The sequence below is a fragment of the Nothobranchius furzeri genome, chromosome 7, assembly GCF_043380555.1.
Source record: "Nothobranchius furzeri strain GRZ-AD chromosome 7, NfurGRZ-RIMD1, whole genome shotgun sequence".
NCBI lineage: Eukaryota > Metazoa > Chordata > Actinopteri > Cyprinodontiformes > Nothobranchiidae > Nothobranchius > Nothobranchius furzeri.
The window spans coordinates 46,905,371-46,932,202 of record NC_091747.1 but is presented as its reverse complement, the minus strand read 5'-3'; the positions used below and the strand labels follow the sequence as shown (position 1 = coordinate 46,932,202).

Sequence of the window (26,832 nt, the reverse complement as noted above, 5' to 3'; positions counted from 1 at the left end):
GTCAAAAACAGACATTTAATAACAGATGCAGTACATGATGTCACCACAGTATGATCCGTTTCCTTTGTGGGCTCAAGCCGTAAACGTTGCTGCAGACCTGGCGGCTGCCTAGTGCCATGCTCATTTCTGTACGAGACCCTCTGATTCACCCTCCACCCGTATGGCCACTTGACTGGGATCCAAAGTGACGCGTGCATAGATCAAGGAATTCCTAAAAGATAAATCAGGCCGACTGTCCAGTTCCTATAGCAGCTCCGTTAAGGCCGAGGTTTTAAGTGTTCATGAGTAACATCTTTCTATGGACAAATGGCACCTATCTGCTGGGAGCAAGACCTAACCAATCGCTAACAGATGTCTGCACCAGACATTTCAGAACTAAATCCATGATGTTTAAAATACTGTAAAACAGTTTTTCACCAAAACATGATTTGGCATCGGCATGGCTGAAAAACTATTCTGTACTTGACATTTACAAAGTAACAAGAACTCCTGAAGGAAACCCGAGAAACATCAATATTGTAGCTTATGAAGTAAAAAAAAAAAAAACCAAGTGTGTCGTTATGACAGCCTCTGTAACAACACTGCGATCCCTTTGTCCTGAACAGACCAGCACTGACTGGAGTAATGCATCATGGTATGTGATGGCGAGTACAACAAGAGTTTGCTGATGAAAGGATCGTCTCCCCAGTTAAAGTCACTGCTTTAGATGTTTTTGTGTTGTTGTACCAGAGGTCGTTTCAGTCTCTTCAGTTTTATAAAGGAGAAAAAGTAAGGACATGATGCTGAGCCACGAAAGGTGGTGATGCAGGCAGTTGGGCCGTCGATGGCTGAGACGAGGCTATCTGAGTCCAGCTCTGGAGGTCATCCACTCCAGGCCTTGGCACAAACTGGAAAACAAACAGCCATTAACCAGTGGAGTGACACATCTGGATCCAGATGTGTTTTGTAGCTTTTAGACATTTATCAGCCTTCATTGTTAAAAGCTTATGTTTTACACTTTCATCTCAGCTATGATAAAAAATCTGAAGTCTGATTATATCAGAAACCGAACCACTGCCCTGACATCTTTTATTATGAAAATGCGTTAGTGTTGCTGAAGCACCCAGATAACGCCGGGGACACACCGGCCGCGGAAGCGCCGCTAAGCGAAGCGCTCACGAAATTCGTCCGCTGCTCGCCGCTCCTCAGTTCAGATCAGACGCGCTCCAGTTGAGGCGCACCTCGGCTCAGCTGTTTTTTCTTTTAAACACTTGGTGTCCTCCATTTCCTCTCTGCCTTTTCTCAGCTCTTTTCCTCTACGTTTGAGTGTTTGTACGTGTGTGAGTGTGTGTGTGTGCGCGTGTGAACCTATGGTATGAGTTGTTTCTGCCAGTTGAATCTCTTGGAACCCGCTCCAATTCTCCAGCTGTATCCTAGCAGTTTCTTCCGAAATAACCATGTTTTTCGGGGTCGTACAGCTCCTTGTGTTTCTCAACTTCCATAATTAATTTAAAGTCATCCATCCTAACTGCTTGCCTCAGACTTTCTGCCTCTCTGTCCTGTTTGCTCCGGTGAAAAGACACCCAAAACCACACACCCCTTCACGTGGTCACACACGCACACAAGTTCGATGTGTGTGTATGTGTGTGCGTGTCCGTGTGGTTTTTCTGCAGTGTCTGTTTACGAACACATCTGACTATTGCAGAATTTTATTTTGAAATGCTTTATTTTGTTAACTTTACCGGCCTGCCTCTTATGTCTACGTTTGACTTCCTGTCAGAATTGACGCGATTCACCCGCGGCTCACGAAAAATATAGAGCCAACGCTGAAATGATCGCTGCACGGCGCGGGCTGGAGCGCCGGCGCGAGGCGATTCGCGGCGCTTCGGCGGCCCATGTGGTCTATAGAATAGCTTAACAAGGGCGCCGAATGAAGGCGGTCCCATTTTCGCGGCGCTTCCGCGGCCAGTGTGTCCCCGGCGTAATGCAGTACCAAACAGACTATCTGCATGTTAACGGGTCAGTCCAGCTCAAACCGGTCAAAAGTGACAAGATGACATCGCCACAAAGTAACACGTGTTACCCCTACTTCACACGAGAAGCATCGGCGACGTGGAACGGCAGCAGAACGTTGCTGCTTCAAACAGAATCCATTATAGTCTATGGGGTGATTCAAACCAGCCACGACGCAACGATTTCTAGACAGAGGAAGCCAGAGAAGCTGCTTTCTGGCTGACACTCCCAGCGTGTACTGGCATGTAGCAAAACTCGCGAGTAAACCATTCTGTGATGCTGATGCTGAGTGAATTAGGGGTAATTCCATCAAACAGCACAGTACTGTGCTGCAGCGTTGTTGACTAGTCCTTCTGCCATTGTGCATATCCTGTTTAAACTGCCTGCTTCACTCCCACCAGCATCGTTTACTGTCTGTTGCTATAAGCTGACTGGAAGAATGCCGACACAAAAGGGCACATTTCACCACCTGCTGTACCGAACTTCATTTAAGGGTTCGGCTTCCTAGCACACACTCTAACTAGGACAACGTCCCCCAATGTCTAACTTTAAATCGACTTAGATGCACAGAGTGCTTTTGTGGTAAACAATCTCTTCGCCTTTGCTGTGCAAAGTTTGATATTTCAAAAGCAGCAGCTCTTTATATGAAAACATCTGAGTGCGTTGGTCCTTCACAACTCTTCTGAGTTTTTCTCACAAAACACAGAAGAGTTGGCAGCTGGACAGAGGGCGTCCTGTGTGCAGCTCTCTCTCTCTTACCCCTCTCCTGTAAGAGCGCAGCAGGACTGTATGTGCCAGGGGTGGTCTTTGATGGAGCTTAGGGTGAGGTATTTGGATATATCTGCCGCAGACATGCAGTCCTTCATATCCTGCTTGTTGGCAAATATCAACACAGCTGCTTTCCGCAGGTCCTGAGGGAGAACGCAGAGAACAATCAGAGGGTTTTCACATCATCTGGAAAAGTAGGAAAGTCTCACCAGGTCAACAGCTGCGAGGTTTTCCTCACAGAGGTGTTAAAGGAGCTTTACCTCGTGGGCCAGCATCCTGTAGAGCTCCTCTTTGGAGATGGCCAGCCTCTCTCGGTCCGTGCTGTCCACCACCAGGATGATGAACTGAAGAACAGCAGACAGAAATCACACAGAGGAGGGAAAAGGAGACAAAAGCAGCTCAGCGGGGGGTCATTTCCAGGCCAAGGCGTTTTAGGTGCTTACGAATGCTAATGCTGCCTCTGAATGAGACAAAAGGGTCAAAGGAACAATCTCAAGAAGTAAACACTCATAAAAGTTATTAAAATAAAAAATGGGGTTCATAAAGTTTATTGTAACAAAATTAGCAAAAAGGGCAGAACAAGTTTAAAGCTGGAACAACGATCATGTTTTATTTACTTTGTGTTAAATTAGTCCATCTGAGTCATCAGGCGCATACGGCAGACCACCAGCTGATTAAATCAGATCACTCAGTTTGATCCAAAACCTGATTTGAGTGTATCAAATAAAAATCACAACAACCACTTGGTTATAAAAGCCACAAATTTATAGCCTGGCAAGCCAGACTAAATAAATGTATTATTTAGTCTGGCCACACTCCATTGACGGCTCTTGGTTGTGGGGCGGGTTCTACCGTTGTCTTTCAAATGATCTCCGCATGCTACTGGACAATGAATGTGACATACTCTTGTTTCACTCTGTTGCATCATCCCACCCACCAGGCATATAGAGTGCCCTGATTGGCCCACAAAGCGGATAAAGCTCTGTGATTTGTTCACTAAGCAGATAGAGCACTATGATTGGCCCACCATTATGGACCAATCACAGCTCTTTATGTGTTTGAAACCCCTCTAGAGAGCTGTGATTGGCTAGCCAGAGTCCTGGTAGGAGCTGCTGAGGTTCCAATGGAGCATGCCTAGACCAAACTTTGCAAAGCAAGAATTTGGTCTAGTTCACTAGGCTAACAAATTTACTTTCAACTCCTAAAAATGACCAGATCAAACTGGTTTTTTGCCTAATAATAAAACTTTCATTTCCAAAGAGAGAAAAAGTTCTGGTGGAAATCTAACTTTCAGGCTCGTTTTTAAGCACATCTGAGTCTCCAGCCCTCCTTTGTGTTCTCACGTTTCTGAGGCGTTGTAGCAGCTGACCAGAACTTTGTCTCTGGGACGGGACCCTTTGTGAAAAGCGTGACCTCCTGACCCGGGGCGGGCCCGGCTGCCGTCTGCGCTCCAAACAAACGCAGCAGCTGCCGCACTCCGAAGGGAAGAAACCAACACAAGCTGGGAAAAGCAGAGGATAATGACGTCATCTCACCTCTGTGTTGGAGTAGTAGGTGTTCCAGGAGGACCGGAGGGACTCCTGTCCTCCTATGTCCCACATCAGGAAGTGGGTGTTCTTCACCACGATCTCCTCCACGTTGCTGCCGATGGTGGGCGATGTGTGGACCACCTCGTTCATCAAACTGAAGTAAAAAAAGAAAGGGTGTTTCACTCCAGCTGTTCTATCAAAAGTGGTTTTTGATGCTGAAGCAGGACTCACAACTGGTAGAGGATGGTGGTTTTCCCTGCATTGTCCAGTCCCACAATGATCACCTTGTGCTCTGCAACACAAACGGTCTGATTTTCATTTCTGACCAGCAGAACACCAACTGTACTGCTGACTGTAGAAACACTACGTGGCAATGAGCTGAGTAAAAAAAAAAACTGTTTTTTCTCAATACAAAATAACCCATGTCACAGAGGGCCTTTTTTTAATTATTATTTTATTATTTATTTATTTTTAAATCACACAGGCTGAAGTTCCTTTCTGACCTCATTCTCAACCACACAGAGCAGGGAGAAAGTTACCCTCTCTTTCCCTTTTTAAGTCTCGTTTAAAAACTCACTTTTATTCGTTGGCTTTTAATTCAGTCTAACTTATTCTCTTTTTTCTTTTCGATTTAAATTACTCGATTTGAATAGATTTAGTTTTTATTTTTGATTATTGTGTTTTTGTTCAGCACTTTGGTTGGCTCTCATGCCGTGTTTAAATGTGCTACACAAATAAACTTGGTATGGTACGGTCACAGCAGCTGTGCAGCAGACTCGACCAACATGCTTAAACACTCAGAGGAAAAATTAGGACGTTTCGGCCCTTCTAGGGGCAGACAGGAAGGAAATCTGGTAAGAGGACAGACTAGATTGGCCTTCTGGTGGAGGATGTTCTTCATGTATTGCTTCCTCCTACCCTATGATGATCACAAGCAGCAACATGGGATGAAATGAGGAAATGAAAACACATAAGAGACAAAAATAGACTTCAAATACATCTGATGTTTCACAGAATTATTTCATGACAATTTGGCTTTCCTGTAACATCTTCCATCTCTATCAGTCCTCTAAACCAGCAGCTGGGGTCAGGACCTCGCTGGAGGGCAACAAGAACTACAGAGGGTCTTCAGATGATTTCCAGAAACCCAAATTAATTAGAAAAACATTTTCTGGTGCTATATTTTAGCTTAATTTTTACAAAAACCCAAAAAAAAATTCATAAATGGATATAAATGAATACGAGCTGAAACATAGTTCTTTAGCCCATGACTCATTTTAAGCATCTTTGTTAACTAAAGAAACCTCTTTCACATCAAATTTGTCTTCTTGGCAAATTTTTATAATAATACGCTTGTTTTAAAATTTTCAGACAATTTGATGCAACATCTTTTTTATTGCTCAGAAAAACCTGCTAAACAGAGTTGTTTTCTATAAAGCTCGATTGTTCTGGGAAACTGGTTTCTGTTAGCTAAAACATCTTTATTAACAGTGATGCAACTTAATACAGCCTTCTCTCAGAAATCGTTCAACTGAACCCAAGAAGGTTGAATAGAAAAGCCACACGAAAAAATAAACTGCACCACTTTTTAGCTATATTTCTGCTAATCTAATTACAGTATTTGGCATCTTCTCACACCAAGATGAGACCCTTAAAGTGAATGAAACTTGACACATCTTATCCAGAATAGGAGTCTTTTCTCGCTCTGGGGCTGTTCAATGGTCACAAATCTAGAATAGATACAGAACAATCACCTAGATCTCCATGGAAAGAAAAAAGACGCACATCTACAGTAAATAAGCTTAGAGGAAGACCCCAGGAGGTTATGTAATGAGATGTGTCAGGACAGTGAGCTAAAGCTTTAGCAGAGATTTATTATTAACTGATAAACCAGATTAGCTACAACACCGAGATAATTTGAGTGTTATTTTCTTATGAAAGCAGAACAAAGAGATTTCAGGGAGCAGCTTTGATGTGCACCGAGATAATTCACCCCCCCCATCTGTTGTTGCGGCTCCGCTGCTCACTTTTGTGCTAACAGACTAACGGCTCACATTATCCCCGCTTCTTGAGCAGCTAGCGGACGGTTAGTGAGCTGTAATATTTTAGTTTCCATCGACACCCACCTTGGTTACAAAAGAAGCTCCACAGTTTCGCGAATATGAGGCCCATTGTTTGGGTTATTACAAGCCGTTACGTCCCGTCGGCAGAGCGGCCAGTAGCTCTGAGCTTCTCCGCTCTCTCGTCCACACCGTGGCTTGCGGCGGCGAGCTAACATTAGCTGGACATTTCGCTGCCCGAAAAACACCTCCTCGAGAATTTAAAGGGAGACTCCATGCGGCTCGAAAGAGTATAAAACGGAGGTTTAACGTGATGACTAATTACCGGGTAGTGTTAAAAACCACAATAGATGGAGACAGACAGGACGTTCCGTGCGGCGATGCGTTGACGTACTACTTGCGGTGGTTAGCTGCCTGCTGCCTGCCACACTGAAAAAAGGTACTCCTGAGTCCTGACCATTCACTTATCTTTCCGTTACGTGGTGACGTCAAATATGTACGTACATTTTTTTAATTCTCTCAAGTTTTTTTCTTTCTTTCTTTGTAGCGTGACGTTTTGTTGTAATTGTTGATTTAATATCTTCAGGGGAAAAAAAGAAAGAAAAAAAAGAAAACTGTTGAACAAGCACTTTTGACAAAAGGTTTTTCAAACAGTTCTCTGATTGGTCTGCGTTACGTGGTCTGCGTAGTGACGCATACGGAAAAAGGACGCACAACAATTCTAGCATATGGCTGTAAGTATTGAAAAGGAGAAAAAATATGTTAAATAATATCATAATTACTTATACGTCGGTGCTTTATTTGATTTATAGTCATATAAAAATACGTTTTGGACAGGTCAGAGTGTGTTTAAGCATTTCGATGCTCTCTTTAAGATGTAATTTAAACATGTTTTATTTGCGTTGGAACCTGTGGTAGTTTTTAAAGCAAAGAAAATAGAACAATATGGATGTTTTAGTTTAGTACATCATAAATTACTGCGTTAATGTTGCAATTGAAAAAGAAAACCCTCAGTTCTTTGATTGTTTGATCACAGGGGACAGCTGACTTTTCTCTGAAGCCAGAAGTTACTGAGTATCTGAGGAGTATCTTCCTAAACAAGGAGGTGAGGATTTTTCTGGGGAGAGCATTAATAACACAGAAATGGATCTCATTTTCTTAAATGGTGTATTTTAAAGTCATCAGAGCCGAAAGCTTCTTTACACATAAGTTGATTTCATCTATGTAAATGATCTTTAGGAAGTATGAATCTAAGGCGATTATCCCACAATCTATTTATAGTTTCTATAATATAAAGCATATAAATGTCATGTTTTGTGATTATTTGTTAGTTCCGTAAAGTCACAGTTTTATGAAAATTTCTAAAAATCCATGTTAAATTGTCCAGATGCTGGCTGCTGTAGGTCACCAAGAAGCAGAGTGTCGTTTCCAGAAGCTGCTCACATGTTTGTCCCACCCACCTTCATACACATGTGTCCGAGCCAGCACACATCTGGTTCCTCTGGAGGAGATCCAACGCAAGCTACACGAGGAGCTGAAGGTGAGCAGCGGGGGAGGTGGCTTTGTGTTTACGCCTTACTCAAGTCACTCATGTTGTTGTTTGTGAAGCAGCAGACAAGAGAGGTAGCGTCTGTGCAGATTGTTCCCCACCCAAGAATTGCAGATGTGCTGCTTCTTCCTGTTGATGGGCCGAGGTATGCGAGGAGTGTTGGTTTTCTGCAGACTTATGCATGCAGAAACTGAAGTGAGATCTAAATGTGTTCTTCTGTCTCCTCAGACCCGTGGAGCAGCTCAGCTCAGAGGTAGTGGTTGGCGCTCAGTGTGGCAGCGCCTTACTCAGAGGAGCTCACGTCTTTGCTCCCGGGATCATCGCCTGCCCCAAGTGTGAGAAATCACACAAACTTTTAAATCTCTTTAGTTTTTCTGATTAGAATCTCCTTTTTTTCTGTCCTCAGACATGAAGGTGGGGGACAAAGTCTCTGTCTTCTCCGATTTGGAGGGAAGGTGCACACGAGGAGCCACAAGCTTCCAGGGAAACAAGGTGTTTGTGGGAAATGGAGTTGCTGAAATGAATCGCTCACACATCTTCTGCTCGGATAAACCTCTCAGGTTGTTAAACTGCTTCTAAAGAAAGGTTTAATCCTGAAACTTTGAGTGTCTGCTAAGTGAACACCAAGGTTAAACTGTCTCTGTGTGATCTCAGAGGTGTCGGTGTTCGGATGGTGGACCCTCTTTACCAGAGTCCCCCTTTCGACGGCGTCTTGCCCAGCCTGGTCTTCTTACAGGTCAGAATCTTCTTGGATTCTTCGTGACTCGAAGGAATTTGGGTTTTATTGACCACACGTATTGACATTGTGATTGCGTGTTTTGCAGAACCTCCCCTCTGTGGTTGTGGGACACGTGCTCGGACCTCAACCCGGAGAACGGATCCTGGATATGTGCGCTGCGCCTGGAGGGAAGACCTGCCACATCGCTGCTCTCATGAGGGATCAGGTGCTGGATTAGATTCAGATTTAGGAAGTGATCGAGTCAAAAACCAGATTAAGGTTTTTTTTATTATGTTATCTGTTTTGAAACGACTCAATCTGGTCGCTTGTTCATCCCACAAATACAAACGATCTATGAAATGATCTGATACTGATACTTAATTAATTAAATTAGAGCAGCTTCTGATTATTTTCTCAATCCTGACCTGATATACGACGTTCCATCCCACATAGGGAGAAGTCGTGGCCTTGGATCGAATCCGAAACAAAGTTGAGCGGATTCGTCAGAACGCACAAACGTTGCATTTGCAAAGTATCAAAGCGTTTTGTTTCAACAGCGTTGATGCTGTGAGCGATGACCCGCCACAGCAAACCGAAGGTACCCATCAGCATCTTTGAGCGTCTCTTGAGTGTGACTGGATTAATAAATAACGATCAGCTGTTTCCGGACACAATCCAGGACCTCCTTTTCCTCCGGAGAGTTTCGACCGGGTTCTGCTGGACGCTCCCTGCAGTGGACTGGGTCAGAGACCCAACATGGCCTGCTCCTGGAGCCTCAAGGAGATCCGTTCCTACCAGCCGCTGCAGCGCAAGCTGTTCCATGCTGTAGGTGGTTCACACACAGTCAGTGAGCATTTTTGACCACTAGATGGTAGCATCAGGCGTACATAGAGCTTAAATTCACATTCTGAAAGAAAAATCTGCTGAAATGTCCTCATTATATGAGCAGCTTTTCACTGGTGCTTTAATATGTGCTTCTGCAAATCCAAACACCTTCCTTAAATGAGATATTTTTGTTCTGATAGACCCCAAACATTTTAATGGTTGTTATTTACTTCAGACACACAAATAAAAATGTATTTGAGTAAAGACAATGCTAGATATTTTTAACATACTTCTTTACGAAAGTTTGTTATTTTTGCAATTTCAGAACTCTTTATAACTGTTGAAAACGATGAGTCATACAAGATGCAAGTCTAATAATTTTATTTTTCATATTTGTAGAACAGTAAGAATTTCCTATTTATCACCCTAAATGTATTAATATTTTTAAATTTAAATGACTGATTCCTGTTATATTTTTCTCTTACTGAATAGGCTCAACACTGCCCCCTAGAGGTAAACAAAATAAACGATTTACCCGTGGGCGTTTTTCCTTTACTGGCCACAAGGGGGCACAACTGAACAATCTTGGTACCCAGTTTTACACAACCTTATGAAACCTACCAGCTAACTGTCTCAGTTTTGTTAAAAATGCCTCGTTTTAAAACTGAACATGAACAGGAACTTTAAAGCTAAAAGAAGAAAGCAGAGCACTTTCTCATTGCTGCACATCAAAACTTTCATCATTGATCATTGATTTTTAAAATGCATTGTTTTGCGTTTCCTGCAGGCGGTGCGATTGTTGAAGCGCGGTGGCGTTTTGGTGTACAGCACCTGCACAGTTACTCTAGCAGAGAATGAGGAGCAGGTAGCCTGGGCTCTCAGTACCTTCCCCTGCCTCACGCTGGAGCCTCAGGTAAAAACAACTAGCACTAAAATAAATACACAAAAAAACTCTCAAGAGGAGTCACGGTTGCTGCCTTTCCTCAGGAGCCTCACATCGGTGCCGAGGGCATGCTGGGAGCCGGTCTGTCGCTTGAGCAGCTTCGTCTCCTCCAGAGGTTCAGACCTGAGCTGAGCTGGGACCAGACTGAGACGAAGGTCCCACTCATCAGCAGAGTAGACGGGGACACGATTGGCTTCTTCATCGCTAAGTTCCTGAAGAACTGACTAAGTCGAGACTACGAGTGCAGAGTTGACATTAAAACGCTCAGTGTTATCAATGAGCTCGGTCCCCTTTACAGCGTCTGCCTCCTAACAGCTGCAGGCCACATACGAGTGAGGGAGAGTCTAGCGGGGGTCTCCATAACAACCGTGATGACACAGCTGCCATGGTGACGGTGGATTCTCTGGATCTGGGAATGGAGATCAGGAAGTAGCATGCAGAAAGAGGTCAGAGGAGAAATTAACAATTTAGTGTTTGGTAGAAACGACCAGGTCGAGTGGCTCTGGTGTCGGGATCAGAGCGAGCTCTTAAAGGCTCACCTGTTAGTGTTTTATATATGAAATAAAAGTTAGTTTTTATTTAAAAAAAACTTTTTCACATTTTAATTTAATCAACTTTTTAAGGTCATCTCTATTTTTTTTAAAGAGAGTTAAATTAGAGGTGGAATAGAACCAGCAACCCTCTACCAGTAAGCCACGAATATGAATAAAAATATTTTGTAAACTTCATCTTTAAGAAGAAAAGGTCAGAATTTGGTCGCTACAATAGTAACTAAATTTGTCTAATCTTACATAAAACTGCAGGAAGATTTCAACAAAATTTCAAAAACTCAGAAAACTACAACTTCTGCTCCATCGCTGGGAGGAAACCCGATTGTCTGTTTTGGTGGCAGCTCCTTGTGAGGATCTCTATTTTTTGACGCATCCCCCTCCGTGTTGTCATTGATGTCGGTGTTGTCATGACGACTCAGGGCGCAGGCTGGCGAGTCTACCTTAATTTTTCAGCAGTTTCTCGCGACTATTTTTAGACGTGTGCGAGTCTTCTGATGAAGCACATCAACATCCTCTCCAGCTGCTCCGGTTTCTCTGTTTACAGCTTAAAATCTGTCCAGTTCTAAAGATAAGCTTCATCAGTCGGAGTTAGCAGGTGGAAGCTCTTCACATGTTCTAAAGGATCCAGGTGGAGGACTTTGGATGAAAAGAAACGTCATCTGGCAGAAACTCCAAACAGTTATTTTAGAAATGAATAATTTTAATTTAAAGTGTACTGAACAAACTGTCTCGTAATGAACATTCAATGTACTGTAAGAAGTGGGAGTTCAGGTGGGACTTAAACAGCAATTATTAGAAAATGGGTCAGACTTGATAAAAGATGAACCAGAACGGAGGAATTCTCCAAGAGCTGAGCTGTCGTTTCAAATCAGAAGAAAAGGTACAGAAGAAGTTTCAGTGCTCTAAATGTTCCTGGACCCACACGAAAAACAGTTGAGCTCGTTTTTCCAGTAAGGCAAGACCAAAGGTGGTGGAAAAATGTCAAAACTAAAGGTTAGAATTTAAAAATTAAAGCTGAACGTTAAATTAAAGGTAAAGTTTGACAGTTTGGGAGAAATGCTTCCCTGCTCTTCCTAAATGTGTTTTTCAGTGTAACAATTGTAAGTATTATTACTCTTAAAGCTGGGGTACATAGTTTCAAAGCCACTTAAAGGTGCAGTATGTAAGAATATAGTGAGAATTTTACAGTGAGAAAATCGCAAAAGAGTCTAATGTTTCAGTCTTTTTGGAGGGAAGGTTATACTGAAACGTGTTTCATATCCAGCTGGCTGTGAGATTGTCAGTTTTTCTCCTTTCAAAACAAAGGAAGGAGGGACATAACTGCCGTTTACCGTCAGTGACTGTGGGGGTGTGGTGTCTCCTGCGAGCTAATACTGCAGCGCCCAAAATTGTAATTTGACAACGAGCGGCAAAAATCTCCACAGTTGTTTAAAGTGGCTGCAGTAACCAAATTTTACCACAGGATGTCATTTTTACTTAATCTCTACATAATGCACCTTTAAAAATGCTTTAATTTGACTATCTGACCCTGTTCTATAATAAAAGTAAATAATCTTTCATTGTTTACATTTCCCCAAAAGCCGCCTTTCCACCGCACATGAAAGCGCCACAAAACGGTCACAAAACATGCATCATGGCAATTAGTCGCCATTATAGTGGACAGGCTCCATTCCATCGGCAGCAAAGTCTAATGTTTTGGACGCGTCCCAGAAGATTTGGGGTGCTATCATTACGTTTCGACTCTATTTTTACGATCTACGCTTCCAAAACTTGTCAAACTCTGCAGTTCCGATCAGGTCAAACAGGAAGTGTAAAACATCCGGAAACTTTCAAAATAAAAATCTGCTGATAAACGTACATAATTTTCTGTTAAAACCCCGTAGCCGATGTAAACAGAACAGAAAATAGGCCACAGACGTTTTTAGATACATGCAGCTATCTTTCTTCTTGCTTGTAACTTCCAAAATCACGTGTGATCTTTCAATTTTCCTGTGGTTTTGTGACCTCAGGGGATCAGCTGAGTGGAACGCTTTTGCTCTTATTTAGTGTCTCCTGGTTGGAAGGGAGCTGTCGGGTAAAACTCCGTCATTTTGTAACACGTCACTTTCACATCTAATGGAAAGAGGCTCACAGGAGCCTAGAGCGCTGACCAAAATATTTGCGTATCCTCAACAGGGAGCTGTCAATCAACCAGAATGTGCCCCAGTACCCAGCGTGCACTAGGGTTAGCTTAGCACACCTACCTAGCTTGAATGCTAAATCAACTTGCATTGAATTAATGTCACACCTCATTCACACCAGCTGCAGATATGAATGCAGAGTTCTAGAAAGTTCTCGCATTTAGTCATGAAGTAAAAAAAAAAATGACATGAGCCAGACAGGAAGCGAGACATGTTTCAGCGAGATTCATCCCACAGATTCCAAAATAAAACTCGTGCTGCATTCATTTTTCCAGCTTTTTTGTTATCACTTCACTGTATGATAGTTCATGTTACTTTTACAAGTTTATATTTAAATGCGTTCTGTCAAATTTCTAATCATTTAATGCTCTAGCGGCAGCAATTTTCTGGGGACGTGCAGCACACAAACCACAGTCGGTGTAAATGGCAGTCAGATCACAATCCTGCTGGTTTTAGATGTTTTCCTGCTTCAAAGATGCAGATTTGATTAAAACAAGTGATTAGCAGCTCCTGCAGAACCCAATGAAGGCTGAGGACGTGATTCAGCAGTTTGAGCAGATGTGTCTGATCAGCAACATATCAAAAACATTACTTGTCCGTTAGCGCTACGAGGCTATTTGTGTGCGCGTGTGCTGTAAGAGGCGTGGTTTAGCATCTTCCTGAAGGGAACTGGGAACTATATAAATATAAAAATCTCCTCCTCTCCTTGATGACGTTACACTACGGACCCCAGCTTTAACTGTAGTAAATGGCTTCCTCAGTGACGTTTGTCCAGATAAATCTAATAAACTGACTTCTCTAAACAGGTTTTTCCTTTTGGAAAACAAGTTTAAGTCTAAGAGAGCAAATTTCCCAAGCTGTAATTACAGCATCAACTTCAAGTGTCTGGTAGTAGTCTGAAGGAAAAATTAAAATATTCAAGTGGCGACAAGCAATACAAATGGATAATAATATTAATGCTAATCACAGAAAGCACAGCTCAGTACAAAACAAAAATTCTGCTTTGTCATGCTTCATCCAACACAGGTTTAAAATATGCATATCTTTAATATTCATGCATATCCACACATAAACACCGTTTATGCATAGATACACACATATTTATGTATTTATATCTATTTAATTAAAATCCTGAAAAAAAGATGGAGGAGCATTTACAAATAGGTGGAGATAAAAAGGGATGCTTCAGGGTCTAGCAGCATGGTGGGAGAATGGAGTGCTCTGAGGGGACTTCACTGATGGATGTAGGAGTCTCTGGTCCACTCGCCTGCCGCCTCGCCCCTCTTTTTGGGACCCACCACCCCCTCCCTGTCCTGTTCGTGGTGGTGGTGGTGTTCCCGCGCCGGGCGGTGGTGGTGGTGGGAGCGCTGCCTGTTGCGTTCGTTGTGGTCCTGCTCACGCTCCTTGCAGCGGTGGTGCGCTGTGCCGTGGCCGGCCTCATCCCCTCCTCCGCTGCGGTGATGGTGGTGATGGTGATTGTGGTCCCGTTGGGGCAGCGGTTCGTGCCGCTGTTGGGGGTGCCCCTCCCCTAGATCCTCCTCCTCTTCCTCGTCCTGGTGGCGGAGTGGGACATGTGGCTCAGTGTGAGCTGAGTCTTTACTCTCTCGGCTCTCGGGGGTCTCGGAGTCCAAAGTCTCCTGCCGAGAGATGCCCTTGGCCCTGTTGTTGTGGTGGTGGTGGTGGTGGTGATGGTGGTTGTGGTGCTCAGTTCTGGTGGACGATGACCTGTGGTGGATGTGTGGGGCTCTCTTAGAGGACTCTGTCCTTATGGGCCTTTCCTCGTCGTTGCTTTCCCCCTCAGCTTCTGCGTCGGCCTGCTCCAAGCTTCTCTGGTGGTGGTGATGGTGGTGATGATGATGATGGTGCTGGTTATCATCCTTGGAGCTCTTCTGCTCCACCAATGCTTTGTCTCCCTTCTGCTCCGAGCCGTTGCTCTGAAATTAGTAATAATAATCAGGAGTACGGCTTAAACTGAGACGTCACTAAATCTCACTGCAAACTCACATCAATTCATCAAGAAAAACTACACACACACACACGTGCACACACAAATCCATAAAACCTTCGGTCTCGTTGCGCTTCAGTCTCCAGCTTCGTCACACACTTACCACACAGACAAATTCAAGTTTAGTCCTGCTCTTCATCAACATCAGTATTGTCCTCTTTTTCAGCCTTATGAGACGGCAGTGAGTGGACAAAGAGGACAAGTTCACTTCAGTATGTTTATGAGAACTCATATTTGCACTTTCAAGGCCAGATTTCGACAAATTGTTTAAAATGTTAAAAAATCCTAATTTTTGATCAGATTTGTGTTGGTTTTGCTTCCTCAAGGAACAACAGCAAGTTTGGTCTGTTTGAATTGTGTGTGTGTGGTTTTTTTTTTGTTGTAGAAATATGTTTTTTTTTCCTCATAAAAAATGTGTAGCTCCTCAGACTTGGTTGAAGCCTAAAATGATGTACATTTTAAAAACTACAACGAAATTGTAGCCCTATAATTAAAAAGTTATAATATGTAAATATAACAGTAAAATACAAATAAAATTGGCCCTTGCCACCTGTAGTTCCTCCACCAGAGGGCAGTAGATCTGGATATTTACTCAGTTGAGAAAATGTTGCACAAATTTTTCCAATTTGTAATCCAAGCTGTCTTACATTTCTGACACACAGAAGCTAAACTTAGGAGGGTTGTAGGTGAATTTGTGAGACATTTTGTTTCAGAGATGCCGTGTTGATTGATGAAATTGCTAACCCTGGCAAACACGAGAGGCTGTGAGCTAGAGGCAGAAACTCCCTGTCCCAGGATCTGATTCTGCTGAGGCATTTGTACCTGCACACCGGAGGCTGGCGTCGGGGCAGCCGGCAGGGTGGCTGTGGGCGGATCCGTTAGCTCTAGGTCAGAAGAGCTGCAGCTCGGTGGGTGACTGCTCCTCCAGTAGGCTTCCAGAAAATCAGCCATGTGCTCACAAGCATCCTCCAGCTGGTTCTCATCCAGGATGATATCAAACATCTCCTGGGAAAAGTGAGACGATTCCGGATTAAGGAAATGAAACACATGACGAGGTCAGGAAAGAACATGGGGTCATGTTATGGAATTTCATCATTTGAGAGTTTTTCTTGGGAAATCTAAATGTGTAAAGAGCTCGCATAAAATGTCAAATGAATGTTAAACATACAATCCACTAAATTAAACTGGGATTATTTCTTTAAAACTCTAATTCCCTGCAGATATTGGCAACTATTTGAATTAAATTAAGCCTTCTCGTTCACAAGCAGGGGGTTGCTCGCTTCATTTTCTAAAATAACTAATCTGATGATTACTGAGGAATGGAAATGGAACAGGAAAAAAAACTGAGGCAGAGAGGACTAAACTGAAGTTAATTTAACACGCAGGTCCAATCCGCAGTGATTTGGCTCATCGTGGACACTCACAGACGGACACTGAGCCAACTTGTCTGCGGCCACCATCTGGACGTTCAGGTGTTTGGCCTGAGATTTGCCTCTGGACTTGATGAGCCGCTGCAGCACCTAAAAGCAAATGAGGACAGAAGACAACGTGGTTGGTTTTGACTAAATTAAATCCTAACTCAGTGAGACAATATGAGCTTTTTCTGATAGCTGTTTAAATATTCAAACCAAAAAGACAGACTTTGTTCTCAGGTCTAAGGCCTGAGAACAAATAGCAACATGGCATCCTCGCCTGCTCTAGTTAGCCTGCGTTAGTTAGCCTGGTTAGCTATCCCAGTTAGTCTGGTTGACTTGGCCCTGTTCTAATTAGCTTGGTTATCCTGCTCTAGTTAGCCTGGTTAGCATGCTACTTAGACTTGTTATCCTGCTCTAGTTAGCCTGGTATTCCTGCTCTAGTTAGCTCAGCTAGCCTGCTATAGGTGTTGTAAAGTGTGTTGGGGGGTTCTAGGACTAGAAGGTGCTATATCAAATACAAGCCATTTACCATAGCCAGGTTAGCCGAGTAAACCCGCACTAGTTAGCCGTGTTATCCTGCACCAGCTGGCCTAGTTAGCCTGCTCTACCTAGCCAGGTCAACCCACTCTATGTTGCCTGGTTAGCCTGCTTTAGTTAAACTACACTAGTTAGCTTAGTAAGGCTTCTCTAGTTCCTCTGGCTATCCTGGCTGCTATGGCTAGCCTGGTTAGCCTGCTTTAGTTAGCCTGCTTAACTTGCTTTAGTTAGCCAGCTCTAGTTAATTTCCTTTAGTTGATTTTCTGTTACATTCCCACTTGGAGCACCATTAGAACAATCTTTAAAATGATTACGCAGAAACCGTTTTTTGTCAAAACGTTATGATTACAAACTTGGCTTTTAATAAATAATCTAAATTTAAAAGAAGGTTTCAAACTCTAAATGCTCAAGTAAAGAATGCTAATTAAAATAACTACCTCCGCCCTCTTGGTCTGCTAGGCAACAGCATTTGTTGCATTTTTCAAACAGAAAGTGGGAGTTGAGTAAGAATCTGGTAGGGGGTGACTTGCTCTTTAAATTAATCGAGTTTCCCTTCAGTTGGCTTCTACTTTTGATCCATCTGTTGTGTTAAATGATAACTTTCTCGCACACTGTGGTCTTTTGCCCCCAATGCTTAAAATCTAACAAAAATGTGTGATTATCCCTTTTGGTTTTTTATGAAAAGCTGCAGGGTGCAGTTGAGAGGACGGCTGATAAAGAGAAATTTATTAGATCCCGCTGTGAGAGTGATTCACTGTGCTGCTACTGGGCCTGCGTTTTACGGCTCTTTAGTGATGCCTTCGTTCATTTTCATTGATCTCTGAATCATCATCAGACTTTTTAACACTTGCTGAAGGTCAGAATGATGACTCAGTCCTTTCTGACATCCCTCGCTTACAAACCAGCAGTCACACCTCACATGTTGAATTTAAGATTATAGCCTGGGAGCTGTTACAGGAAAACATGACACAACATAACAGTTCATAACAACAAGGCAAACATGACATTTTACATGGCAACAAACTGTCTTTGCTTCATTTTGCCTTCCTTATATGTTTCAGATGAAAAAAATAACTTTTGTAAAAACAACAAAGAGTATTTAAATGTTATTTAATTTACTATGAGACCAAACTAACCTGGCCCTGTTTGGGAAAAACTAGCTACATCCTGATTCCTCCCAGACTCCAGTAGTTCCTGAGTGACAATATGAAGTACGCTAAAAGATCTCAAAAAGTAACACATCTCCCCTCGGTCTAAAGAAATTCCTGAACAAATAAAAACAATTTCAACACCTAAAGCACTATAGGCCTCACTTGATTTAGATTAGGGTCGTAAGGTGATAGACGCGCTTTCCCAGCATCCCTTGCAGCATCCCTTACCACCAGCGGCATTTCAGGTGCAAATTAGCAGCGAAAGTGTTCCACCAACTGGTTCTACAAAGTCCCGAACTCACCAGAGAATTGCAAGATCACACGCAATTTCACCGGTTAACGCGATAAAAGGCTAGACGAAAGATGGCAGCATGTATCTAAAAGGCTGCGGTTTATTTTCTGTTAATTTTACCTCAGCCAGGAAGGCATCACAGGTAATGACATTTTTTATTTTACCATTTAATTAAATGGAAATCTGAAAGTGTTTTTTTATTTTCTAAAGTTGCCTGATGTTGTACACTGCTCCTGTGTTTGACGTCCTGACTGGTCCGATCTGAAGTGTGGAGCCTGATGCGTTCTGGAAGCGTAGCGTGTAAAAAAATAGACCCGAAGCAGAAATTTTGTGGATTAATGCAACCCTACGCTCCTGAGACACATCCAAGACACGTCACTTAGCAGTCAGACGAAACACATCCCTAGACTATACCGGCGGCTATTAGTTGTATATTTCGCTTCATGGAAAGTCGCATCCATTGGAAAGTCGGGGTAAGAAAATGGGCATAAACTCACAAAACGGCGTCAGTCCGGAGACTCGCAATGCCATTATGCGTTGGCACAAGGGCTCTCCGACAAGCCCCTAGAGGGTGACAGGAACTATGGGTTTAGAGGTGGTGTAGAGAATGGAGGACACATTTGTATGTGTTATAAATTATGTGAAATATATAAACACTTTAGTAAATACATTATTGTGGATCGGATACATGAGTGTAATGCTGGCATGAACCACAGAAAGGTGCTACGCCCTCTGTTGTCCTGGAGGGGAATTGCTTTGCAACAGTCTCCAAGTGACGGACAATTCCAAGAGCAAAACGTCTCCGTCAACCCGTGTGAGCCTTTCCTTTGCGGAGCTGACAGAGAAGTATAAATCATACTTAATATTGCATGTCTGAGAAAAAATAATCATAACAGTCAAACATGGTGTTGGTAGTGTCATTGTCTGGGGCTACCTTGCTGCTTCTGTAACTAATGAAACCGAATGAGAGCGTCTGACCGTTGACCTTAAACAGGCTGTTTATGATGGAAAAACTCTCCAATGTGGCTGAATAGAAAAAATTCTGCAAACAAGAGTGATATAAAAGTCCTCCACAGCCATGTGAGAGACTCATTACCATACGGCAAGGTTGGTTTGGATAGATTCACTCAGGGGATCTTTTCCTGATATTGAAATTAGATTTTTTTCTTTCTTCTGAAACATTTAAGTGTGACTCCAAATAAGAAAATCAGAATAAATTTGTCTGGGGAGAATCCTTTGACCAGTACTTCCCTGGTTTTCCTCACCTTAGGTGAGGTGATCTTGACGTAGACGATGATGGGGGCGAGAGAGGTTTTCCCCAGCTGAGACGGGTGGTTGATGGTGTCGGCGTCCAGAACCACCAGCTGTAACGTCCGCGCCAGTTCAAAAATGCGCTCAATCTCACTTTGAACTTCAGCTGAGAGAGAGAGAGATTTTATTAGTAACACGTCTGAAAACATCTTCATTGATATGTTTTCCAGTGGAGGAGCATCTGTCATGTAGAAACAGTGCAGAAAATGCATTTATCTTCAGAAAAACCTCACTGACTGTCCCATCTCCATCTGTGGACTTACAGAAACCTTAAAGCCTTCAGAGTAAAGACCAACAGGGTAAAGAAAACGCCACAGCTCCCTCTATGGAGGATGGTGCTTTGCAAAAATCACAATTAGGAATGCCCAGTCACAACTACGTCTGGAGGAGAACGTTCCAACCTAAGTGTCATTTTTAGTTACAACCGGGAGAAGATTACTTGTTACTTGATGGATTTTGTTCTTCTTCCTCAGATGAAGCTGCTGACTAATTCTTCTGGTGATAAATAGCAGAAATTAGCCTCTGGTTGACTTCAAAAGTTCATAATCAGGTTTAAACTCCAATCAGCCTCAGTCAAATCAGAGTTCCTGAACTTGTTATCTTGCATTTATTCTTAATCTTTCATTTCCAACATAAGAGGCCAGCCAAGGCCACTCAAAGCCTTGAGGATATCGAGGTATCCTTAATTGTTTCCTTCCTTCTTAAAGGGAACTGGTCTCATTGAAATCATTATCAATCAAAAAGAAATTTCCAGGCGTAGTGGGGGTTTAGAATAAACCTACCTAAGTTGGAGCGCGTGTTAGAGCGCTCGATGATGGCGTGCTTGCTGGGATTGTTCAGGACTGAGCGTTTGGCAAGTGAGATGTCTGCTGTGACACGAGTGATGGATATTCTGAGGAAAAAAAAAAAAAAGAGTTTTCATTTAGTGGCGTTGATTGAATGGAATTTTTTTCACGGCATTCCTGAAATCCAAAAGACATGAATGGAAAATCATTTTACAACCGGCAGTTCTTCACTCACCCAAAACTAACAAGCTAAAATGAGTTCATACCCAAATGAAATGCTGATTTTATCCAGGTCCGGTGTTGGTGTGAGTTGTTGGCGAAGAAAGAAATACTTTTGAAATCATGCATAAAATTGGTGGACTTTCTAGGATAACTGGGAATTTTAATTGTTTCAGAAGGAGTGTCTTAACAGAAACATTTTGAGAATTAAAAAAAAACTATTTGATCTGGGAAAGAATATTTTAAAGACCCAAAGCTTCACTATGAATTTAAGTATCCTGCAAATCCTTCATGTACGCCATCAAATAATCAGAAAAATCTTTCTTTTAACTTTATTTTTGTTTTCAGTTTTCTGCCAGAGAAGCTCATCAGTGTTGTGGACATCTTTAAACGAATCCAATCATCATGCAGTTACAGGTCAGCTGTGATAAAAAAAAAAAAAACAGGCATTTTTGGCTTGCATTTAACACCCCCTCATGTCAGTTTGTAGAAATGAAAGCAAGACCTGTCTCCTTACTGTGCGTTCGTCTTTTTAACACTTTAATATGTGTTTGTGAATGTGTTGTGAAACATCTTGAGGGGTTGGAACCCTAAGAAGCACAGGCCATTTACTGAAATGTCTCCCCAGCCTTTCTCTACAGGAGTGATTCATCGCTAAATTTAAACAAATAAGCTGCATTCATGATCTAAAATATGCAGAAAACGTACTGGAACCAAACTGCAGCACCAGGTATGTCAGCTCAAAATCAAAAATCAAAAGTCCCAACCAAGCGGCCCAGTCTGAAGTGGAACAGTCTGGCCACAGAGGGCGATAGGGGCTGGGTGGCCTTTCTTTAACCCTTTGAAGGGCAATTTTAGCACACACTGGCTCAGGAAAGTGTGATTCTTTCATGTTACTAATTACTTTCACTTGCAGTCAGTCTGATCATTTGTCACCAAGCAGAATTTGGTTCACTACTGAGTGATTTTAAGGACTTGTATTGCTAGCTGGATCCATTCACTTACTGTGTTTCATGCTAAGCTAATGCTAAAGAAGTACAGCTGGGTCAGGAGAATGATTGGGCTGGTTAAAAAAAGTTTTGTCCCACTTATCTAACTCTGGGAAATATGTCAACAGACAAAATTTCATTTTTGGATGGAATATCCCCTTAACCACAGCAAACTATGATGGACACTAGGGGGTGCTAAAAGCAAGCAAAACTGCAAAGTGTGCCTTTAAAATGCGTATCTCGGGTTTTTGCATAAACCCTAAATGGAACAAAATAGACAAGAAGTTGCTATTTACTTACTAAATAAATTAGATTTAAATAAAGCTCATAAAAGTAAAAACAATGAACACATAAAAATTATTAATTTATTATCTGATTACTTTTTTGATATTTTTATAGAAATTTGTTCGTTCCATGGTTGATTTATGGGAATTTTGCAAAAAGAGTAATGCAGATACACCCATAACTATATCTGTTAGCAGTAGGTCACTAACCTGCATCTTTTAAATCAAATATTTCTGGAATTGTGACCACGAATTGGCATCACTTTTGTTACCTTGGAAACCACAGTTGCATAAAGATCCATCTGTCTGATCTGTGTGAGTAAGCTGTCAACTTGGCAAGGAGAGCAAACCGTTTCCACACGTAAAAGGTAGGATAAAAGGGACTTTATTAATTTGTTCTTGTTCGAATCAGTGCTGTAAACTCAGAAATCAAACAACAAAGTCGCGTATTTACTGACTTTACTGTTTCCTTTTTCAAAAATAACACTTTCATGCTGAAGGTTGTTTAGAAAGGATCAAACTAAAGAAAATAGGGATAATTTTACTTTATCCAATTAACATGGTCTCATAAATGGTTTTCTTGACTGATCTTTTTTATATTGCAACTTGTGTTTTCTGAGACCAACTGTTTATGTTTCAAAATTTCAAAGGTAAATAATGGATGGAGGTGGAATGGACACCATGCCCAGCAGCACAATGGCATCACAGCTGGAGGTAATTCAGTGTTACCTTATTTTTTTTGGAATCCTACAACTGGTAGAAGAAATATAAAAACTGTTTTTTTAGAGTTTTCCTCTGGATCTTTTCTATTTAGCACAGCAAAGCATTGTGGGGTAGTTCACTAGTATAAACCGTTAGGTGATGACGCTTTTTATTTTTGAAAATAAAAATGCACATTGTTGTTGTTTTGTTTTTCATTTAAGTGAGAGCAACCCTCCTCGTGATGGTGAAGCAGCTGGTTCCTCTGGAAACAACTGCAACCAGTGTGAGAAGCGTTACTGTCATCCAGATCATTTGAAAATTCACCAGATCATCCACGCTGCAGAAAGAGTTCTCTACTGTGACCAGTGTGGGAAGAGTTTTCGTTGGTTGACAAGTTTACAAGGACACCTGGTCATCCACAGTGACGCAAGACCCTACATCTGTCACTCATGTGGTGAGTTTCAAGTGCAAGAGTAGCCTGAAGAAGCACAAGAACTCAAACACACGAAAAACTCCATCAATCAGTGTTAATGTGCACTGCAACCACCATCTCAGCATTTTAGCATTCTGCAATAAACTAACAGGTTGTTTTTGATGTGGTTTCAATAAAATTCAGTTGCATTCAACTCAAAAGTTTGATTCCTGCAAAAATGAGAACTCTAAAACAAGTCAAGAAAATTATTTAAAAATGTGAAAAAGTTGTGTAGTATGGCTTTAAAGCAGAAATCCAAAGATTTTTGTCAGAGGACCCCATCTAGAGGTGGAAAAATGTATTGCACCTTAAGCCCCTCTCCCTACATCTGTGATTAAGGCTGGAACCAACGCCTCTTGTTCAATTACATGCCCCTCCCAACCAGCCAACAGAGCTAAAAGACAGTTTTACAATTATTCGCAATAATTATTGTCATCAAATTGCATGGGCCTCTATGGGACGGGGTACGCGCTACGAAAAAAAAAAACCCCAGTGTATTACAGGGTGAAACTATGAATGTCACAGATTTCTAAAAAAAATTACACGTAATTCCTGAAAGAGGAAAACTTATAATTCTTCATGTAAGTGATTGGACCAAGTACGGAAAAGGACAAGCATCAACTGACAAATTAGGGGAAAAAAGAAAAACAAACCTCCAAATAAAATAAAAATGCACAACATTTTATTAAAGGATTAAGATAAAATAAACAGCTTTTTGTAGAGCTACTAAGTGGATCTTGGTGTTGTATAACAGGTCTGAACACTGTTGTGCTGCAGGGCCCACTATAGCCTATTAAGGACATGGAGAGGGCCTATTTAAAGCAGCAGCACACATCTCCAGGCCAAACAAACTTGTTACACACTCTCTCTTGCTAACCCCTGGGGGACAAATAAATACCAGCCTACAGACACGCTGAGAAGAACGGGGAAGGAAGTGGGATCAGAGATCACTTACCTTCCCTCGAATCGATGTTTCAAAAAGTCAAACAGTGCTTTTTGCATCATGTCTGTTACCTGTTGGCACAAGAATCAAAAACAGTAAACACCAGACATTTGTTCAGTTATAAATGAACAAATGTTGAAGGTCAAAGGCACCTCATAGCCCTTCAGCGACGGTCCAACCAGAACCACGGGCCGCATAGAAGGCACAACATCATACGGCGGAATGTGTTCCATCTTTGAAAGACAGGAGAAGTAGTAGTGACTCAATCACACAATCGAAATAAAACAAGATCAACACAAATCATTTCATAACAAGTAAACAAAAACTGGAACCACGAAACGAGCCTGGTGGAACACCAGCAGGCTTTGATGTATAAACAGATTAATCAGTTGCCTCCTCAAATTTTTACCTTGTTTTTCAATTTTTTTTTCTTTTTAAAAAGTTCATATCAGAAATCAAATTTAGGACTTAACCCTCGTGTCGTGGTTCTGGTGTTACTGAACACAAAGGAACGGTTAGTGAGAGAGGGAGCGAGACAGAAGGTCAGCAGGGTCAAAACCTTCAGGACGGAGGGAACGTGCAGTCAGGACAGGGTGGGAATTCTGTTTTAGGAGCAGATTCTGTTTTAGTTTACCATCATCAGTGGTCTCAGTCCTTGATCCGGTTTCTACTTTAAACCTTGATTTCATTTGGCGTCATGCTCAAACTGACCTATTTATTTTTACACGAGAGGTTTGCCATTTGTAAAAACAAATTCACTTAAGTTATTTTGGCATCAGCGGTACAATAACTTGTTCCAGGATCCTACATGCCTTTATTTGTCTTTGGAAGTAAACTGATTAAGTGTGACGCTTGAATAACGGATTAGATGAAATAAGCGAAACATTTCAGCCCATTTATTATTTTGGAACCTTTTACTTCTGAAGACATATTCATTTAATGTGCAGCTATTAAATTTGAAACCAGCCTAATCTTTAGAAAAGTTCATCTATTTCAACACACTTAGTTAGATTCCAGGCAGCTGGGGTCAAGGACCTTTATTTTCTAACTCACGCTAATGCTGGAGCTCCTCGCTCAGCTTGTTTTGTCTTCCTGATAAGTGTTTCACTGGAGTTATTATGACTTCTTTCTTGTAGTCCATCACCTCTTCTTGCTCATCAACCCACCTCTACACATTTGCTGTTGTCACTGAGCCTCCCTAGGGATGCTGTGGGAACTGCTGCATCCATCACAGAAGAACGGGGCTCTGCTCAAATACTTTTGTAGATCTGGGTAATCCCACTGTGAAACAAGGCTAAACTGACATTTGGAGTTAAAAATCCACCAAGTAACCATCAGATTTTAACAGATTTTTTAACCCAAAAAGGGGGGAAAAAACACGTAAGAGTTTTTAACTCTTTAAAGGGACAATGTGTAGTTTTTGTCATTAATCTCTGGAAATAGTCATTAAAATATTGTTGAAAATGAATTAAATGACGCCCAGTTGTTGAAAATATTGGTGGTTAGTAACATATAACCATAAAAGCCAGGTCTAATAAACATGGAAGCGGGTCCAAGTCTCTGGGCAACGCCATATTAGATGCCATGTTTCCATCTATGGGAGCCCATGAGGACAAAACACATTTACTGATTTTTAACAAATGGTTACAAAACTTTCACCATTAATAAACATTGTTGTTTTACACATTTACCTCTTCACTCATTGCCACTGACGAAAGGAAGTCTGATGTGCTTGTCATTTTGCTGAAGTTTGCACTACCCAGGCCTTTTTGACCCTAATGGGCATCCGTTGGTAAGATCTTACTCCAACACAAAAATACTGCTTGGTTGCAACAATTTAGGTATCTACTGACCCCTATCGCCAGGAAAAATACACACTGTCACTTTAAAGCTGCTGTCTGGACTTTTCCCTTTTCAGGAATTAAGAATGATTTTTCAGAAATCCATAAAAGTGATTCTCTTATCATTTACTGTGATATAATGTAGGAAATACTTCTTTTTTTTATTTATTTTTTTCTAAGCCCGCCCCCAGTCCTATAGAGCTCAATGCAAAATGAACTGAGTGCTGGACAGCAGTAACCAATAGCGTTAGACTACCGTTTACATACAGACGTTAATTATAGAGCGTGCTCAAGCGTTTATGGATGTACCTCGGTTGATGCAGAGTTGGTGACCTTTCTCATGAACAAGAAAGTCTTTAAAATATAAATACCGTATTTTCCGGAGTATAAGTCGCACCAGGCATAAAATGTATAATGAAGAAGAAAAAACATATAAGTCGCACTGGACTACAAGTCGCATTTTGGGGGTAATTTTTATAATTTTTCTTACAAAATCTGAGACCAAGCATTTCACATTGCAAGACAAGTACCGATAATAACAGAATAAACAACCAGGGCACAGCAGCGCACCACGGTCTCCAGCAGAGGATGGCAGTGTTTCAAACCTTCCCAGCGGGCTGGGAGAGTGCCCACAGCACCCCACCACAGGCTGCAGCAGGTGATGGCGGTGTTTGAAACCCTCCCTGCAGGGCAGAGGAGCTGAAACCTGGACCGGAGCCAGCCCGTTGCAACGCGCAATGGACTCCAGCAGGTGATGGCGGGGCAGGGGAG

At 42.0% G+C, this 26,832-nt stretch overlaps 3 protein-coding genes across 16 annotated transcripts in view; 1 reads left to right on the top strand and 2 right to left on the bottom strand.

Moving 5' to 3' along the window:
- Position 1: 1 nt before the first annotated feature.
- On the bottom strand, positions 2–6,812 carry arl8 (ADP-ribosylation factor-like 8). Its single transcript, XM_015954659.3, has 6 exons — positions 6,416–6,812; positions 4,521–4,581; positions 4,296–4,443; positions 3,021–3,104; positions 2,752–2,903; positions 2–887 (listed from the first exon to the last, which is right to left on the bottom strand). The coding sequence occupies exons 1-6, from the start codon at positions 6,459–6,461 to the stop codon at positions 839–841; spliced, it is 540 nt and encodes a 179-aa protein (XP_015810145.1). The 5' UTR covers positions 6,462–6,812; the 3' UTR covers positions 2–838.
- Positions 6,813–6,973: 161 nt separating this feature from the next.
- On the top strand, positions 6,974–23,431 carry nsun6 (NOP2/Sun RNA methyltransferase 6). Of its 7 annotated transcripts, none has more exons than XM_070553135.1 (15): positions 6,974–7,083; positions 7,386–7,454; positions 7,737–7,889; positions 7,958–8,043; positions 8,127–8,233; positions 8,305–8,458; positions 8,553–8,634; positions 8,723–8,842; positions 9,070–9,214; positions 9,296–9,441; positions 10,229–10,354; positions 10,429–10,830; positions 21,179–21,247; positions 22,754–22,817; positions 23,027–23,431. In XM_070553135.1, the coding sequence occupies exons 1-12, from the start codon at positions 7,078–7,080 to the stop codon at positions 10,606–10,608; spliced, it is 1,374 nt and encodes a 457-aa protein (XP_070409236.1). In that variant the 5' UTR covers positions 6,974–7,077; the 3' UTR covers positions 10,609–10,830; positions 21,179–21,247; positions 22,754–22,817; positions 23,027–23,431. The 7 variants fall into 7 exon arrangements, with proteins under 7 accessions (XP_070409236.1, XP_070409234.1, XP_070409233.1 ...); XM_070553133.1 differs by having other exon boundaries at positions 10,429–16,671; XM_070553132.1 differs by having other exon boundaries at positions 10,429–16,671; positions 21,179–22,471.
- Positions 12,735–26,832, bottom strand: part of cacnb2a (calcium channel, voltage-dependent, beta 2a) — a 107,157-nt gene continuing 93,059 nt past the window's right edge. For all 8 annotated transcript variants that reach the window (XM_015954650.3, XM_015954652.3, XM_054751490.2 and 5 more), the window contains 7 exons: positions 24,373–24,453; positions 24,233–24,291; positions 20,609–20,718; positions 19,781–19,932; positions 16,545–16,640; positions 15,943–16,125; positions 12,735–15,049 (listed from right to left, as the gene is read on the bottom strand). In XM_015954650.3, the coding sequence (XP_015810136.3) occupies positions 14,348–15,049; positions 15,943–16,125; positions 16,545–16,640; positions 19,781–19,932; positions 20,609–20,718; positions 24,233–24,291; positions 24,373–24,453 (1,383 nt within the window). In that variant the 3' untranslated portion in view covers positions 12,735–14,347. The remainder of the gene's footprint in view (positions 15,050–15,942; positions 16,126–16,544; positions 16,641–19,780; positions 19,933–20,608; positions 20,719–24,232; positions 24,292–24,372; positions 24,454–26,832) is intronic.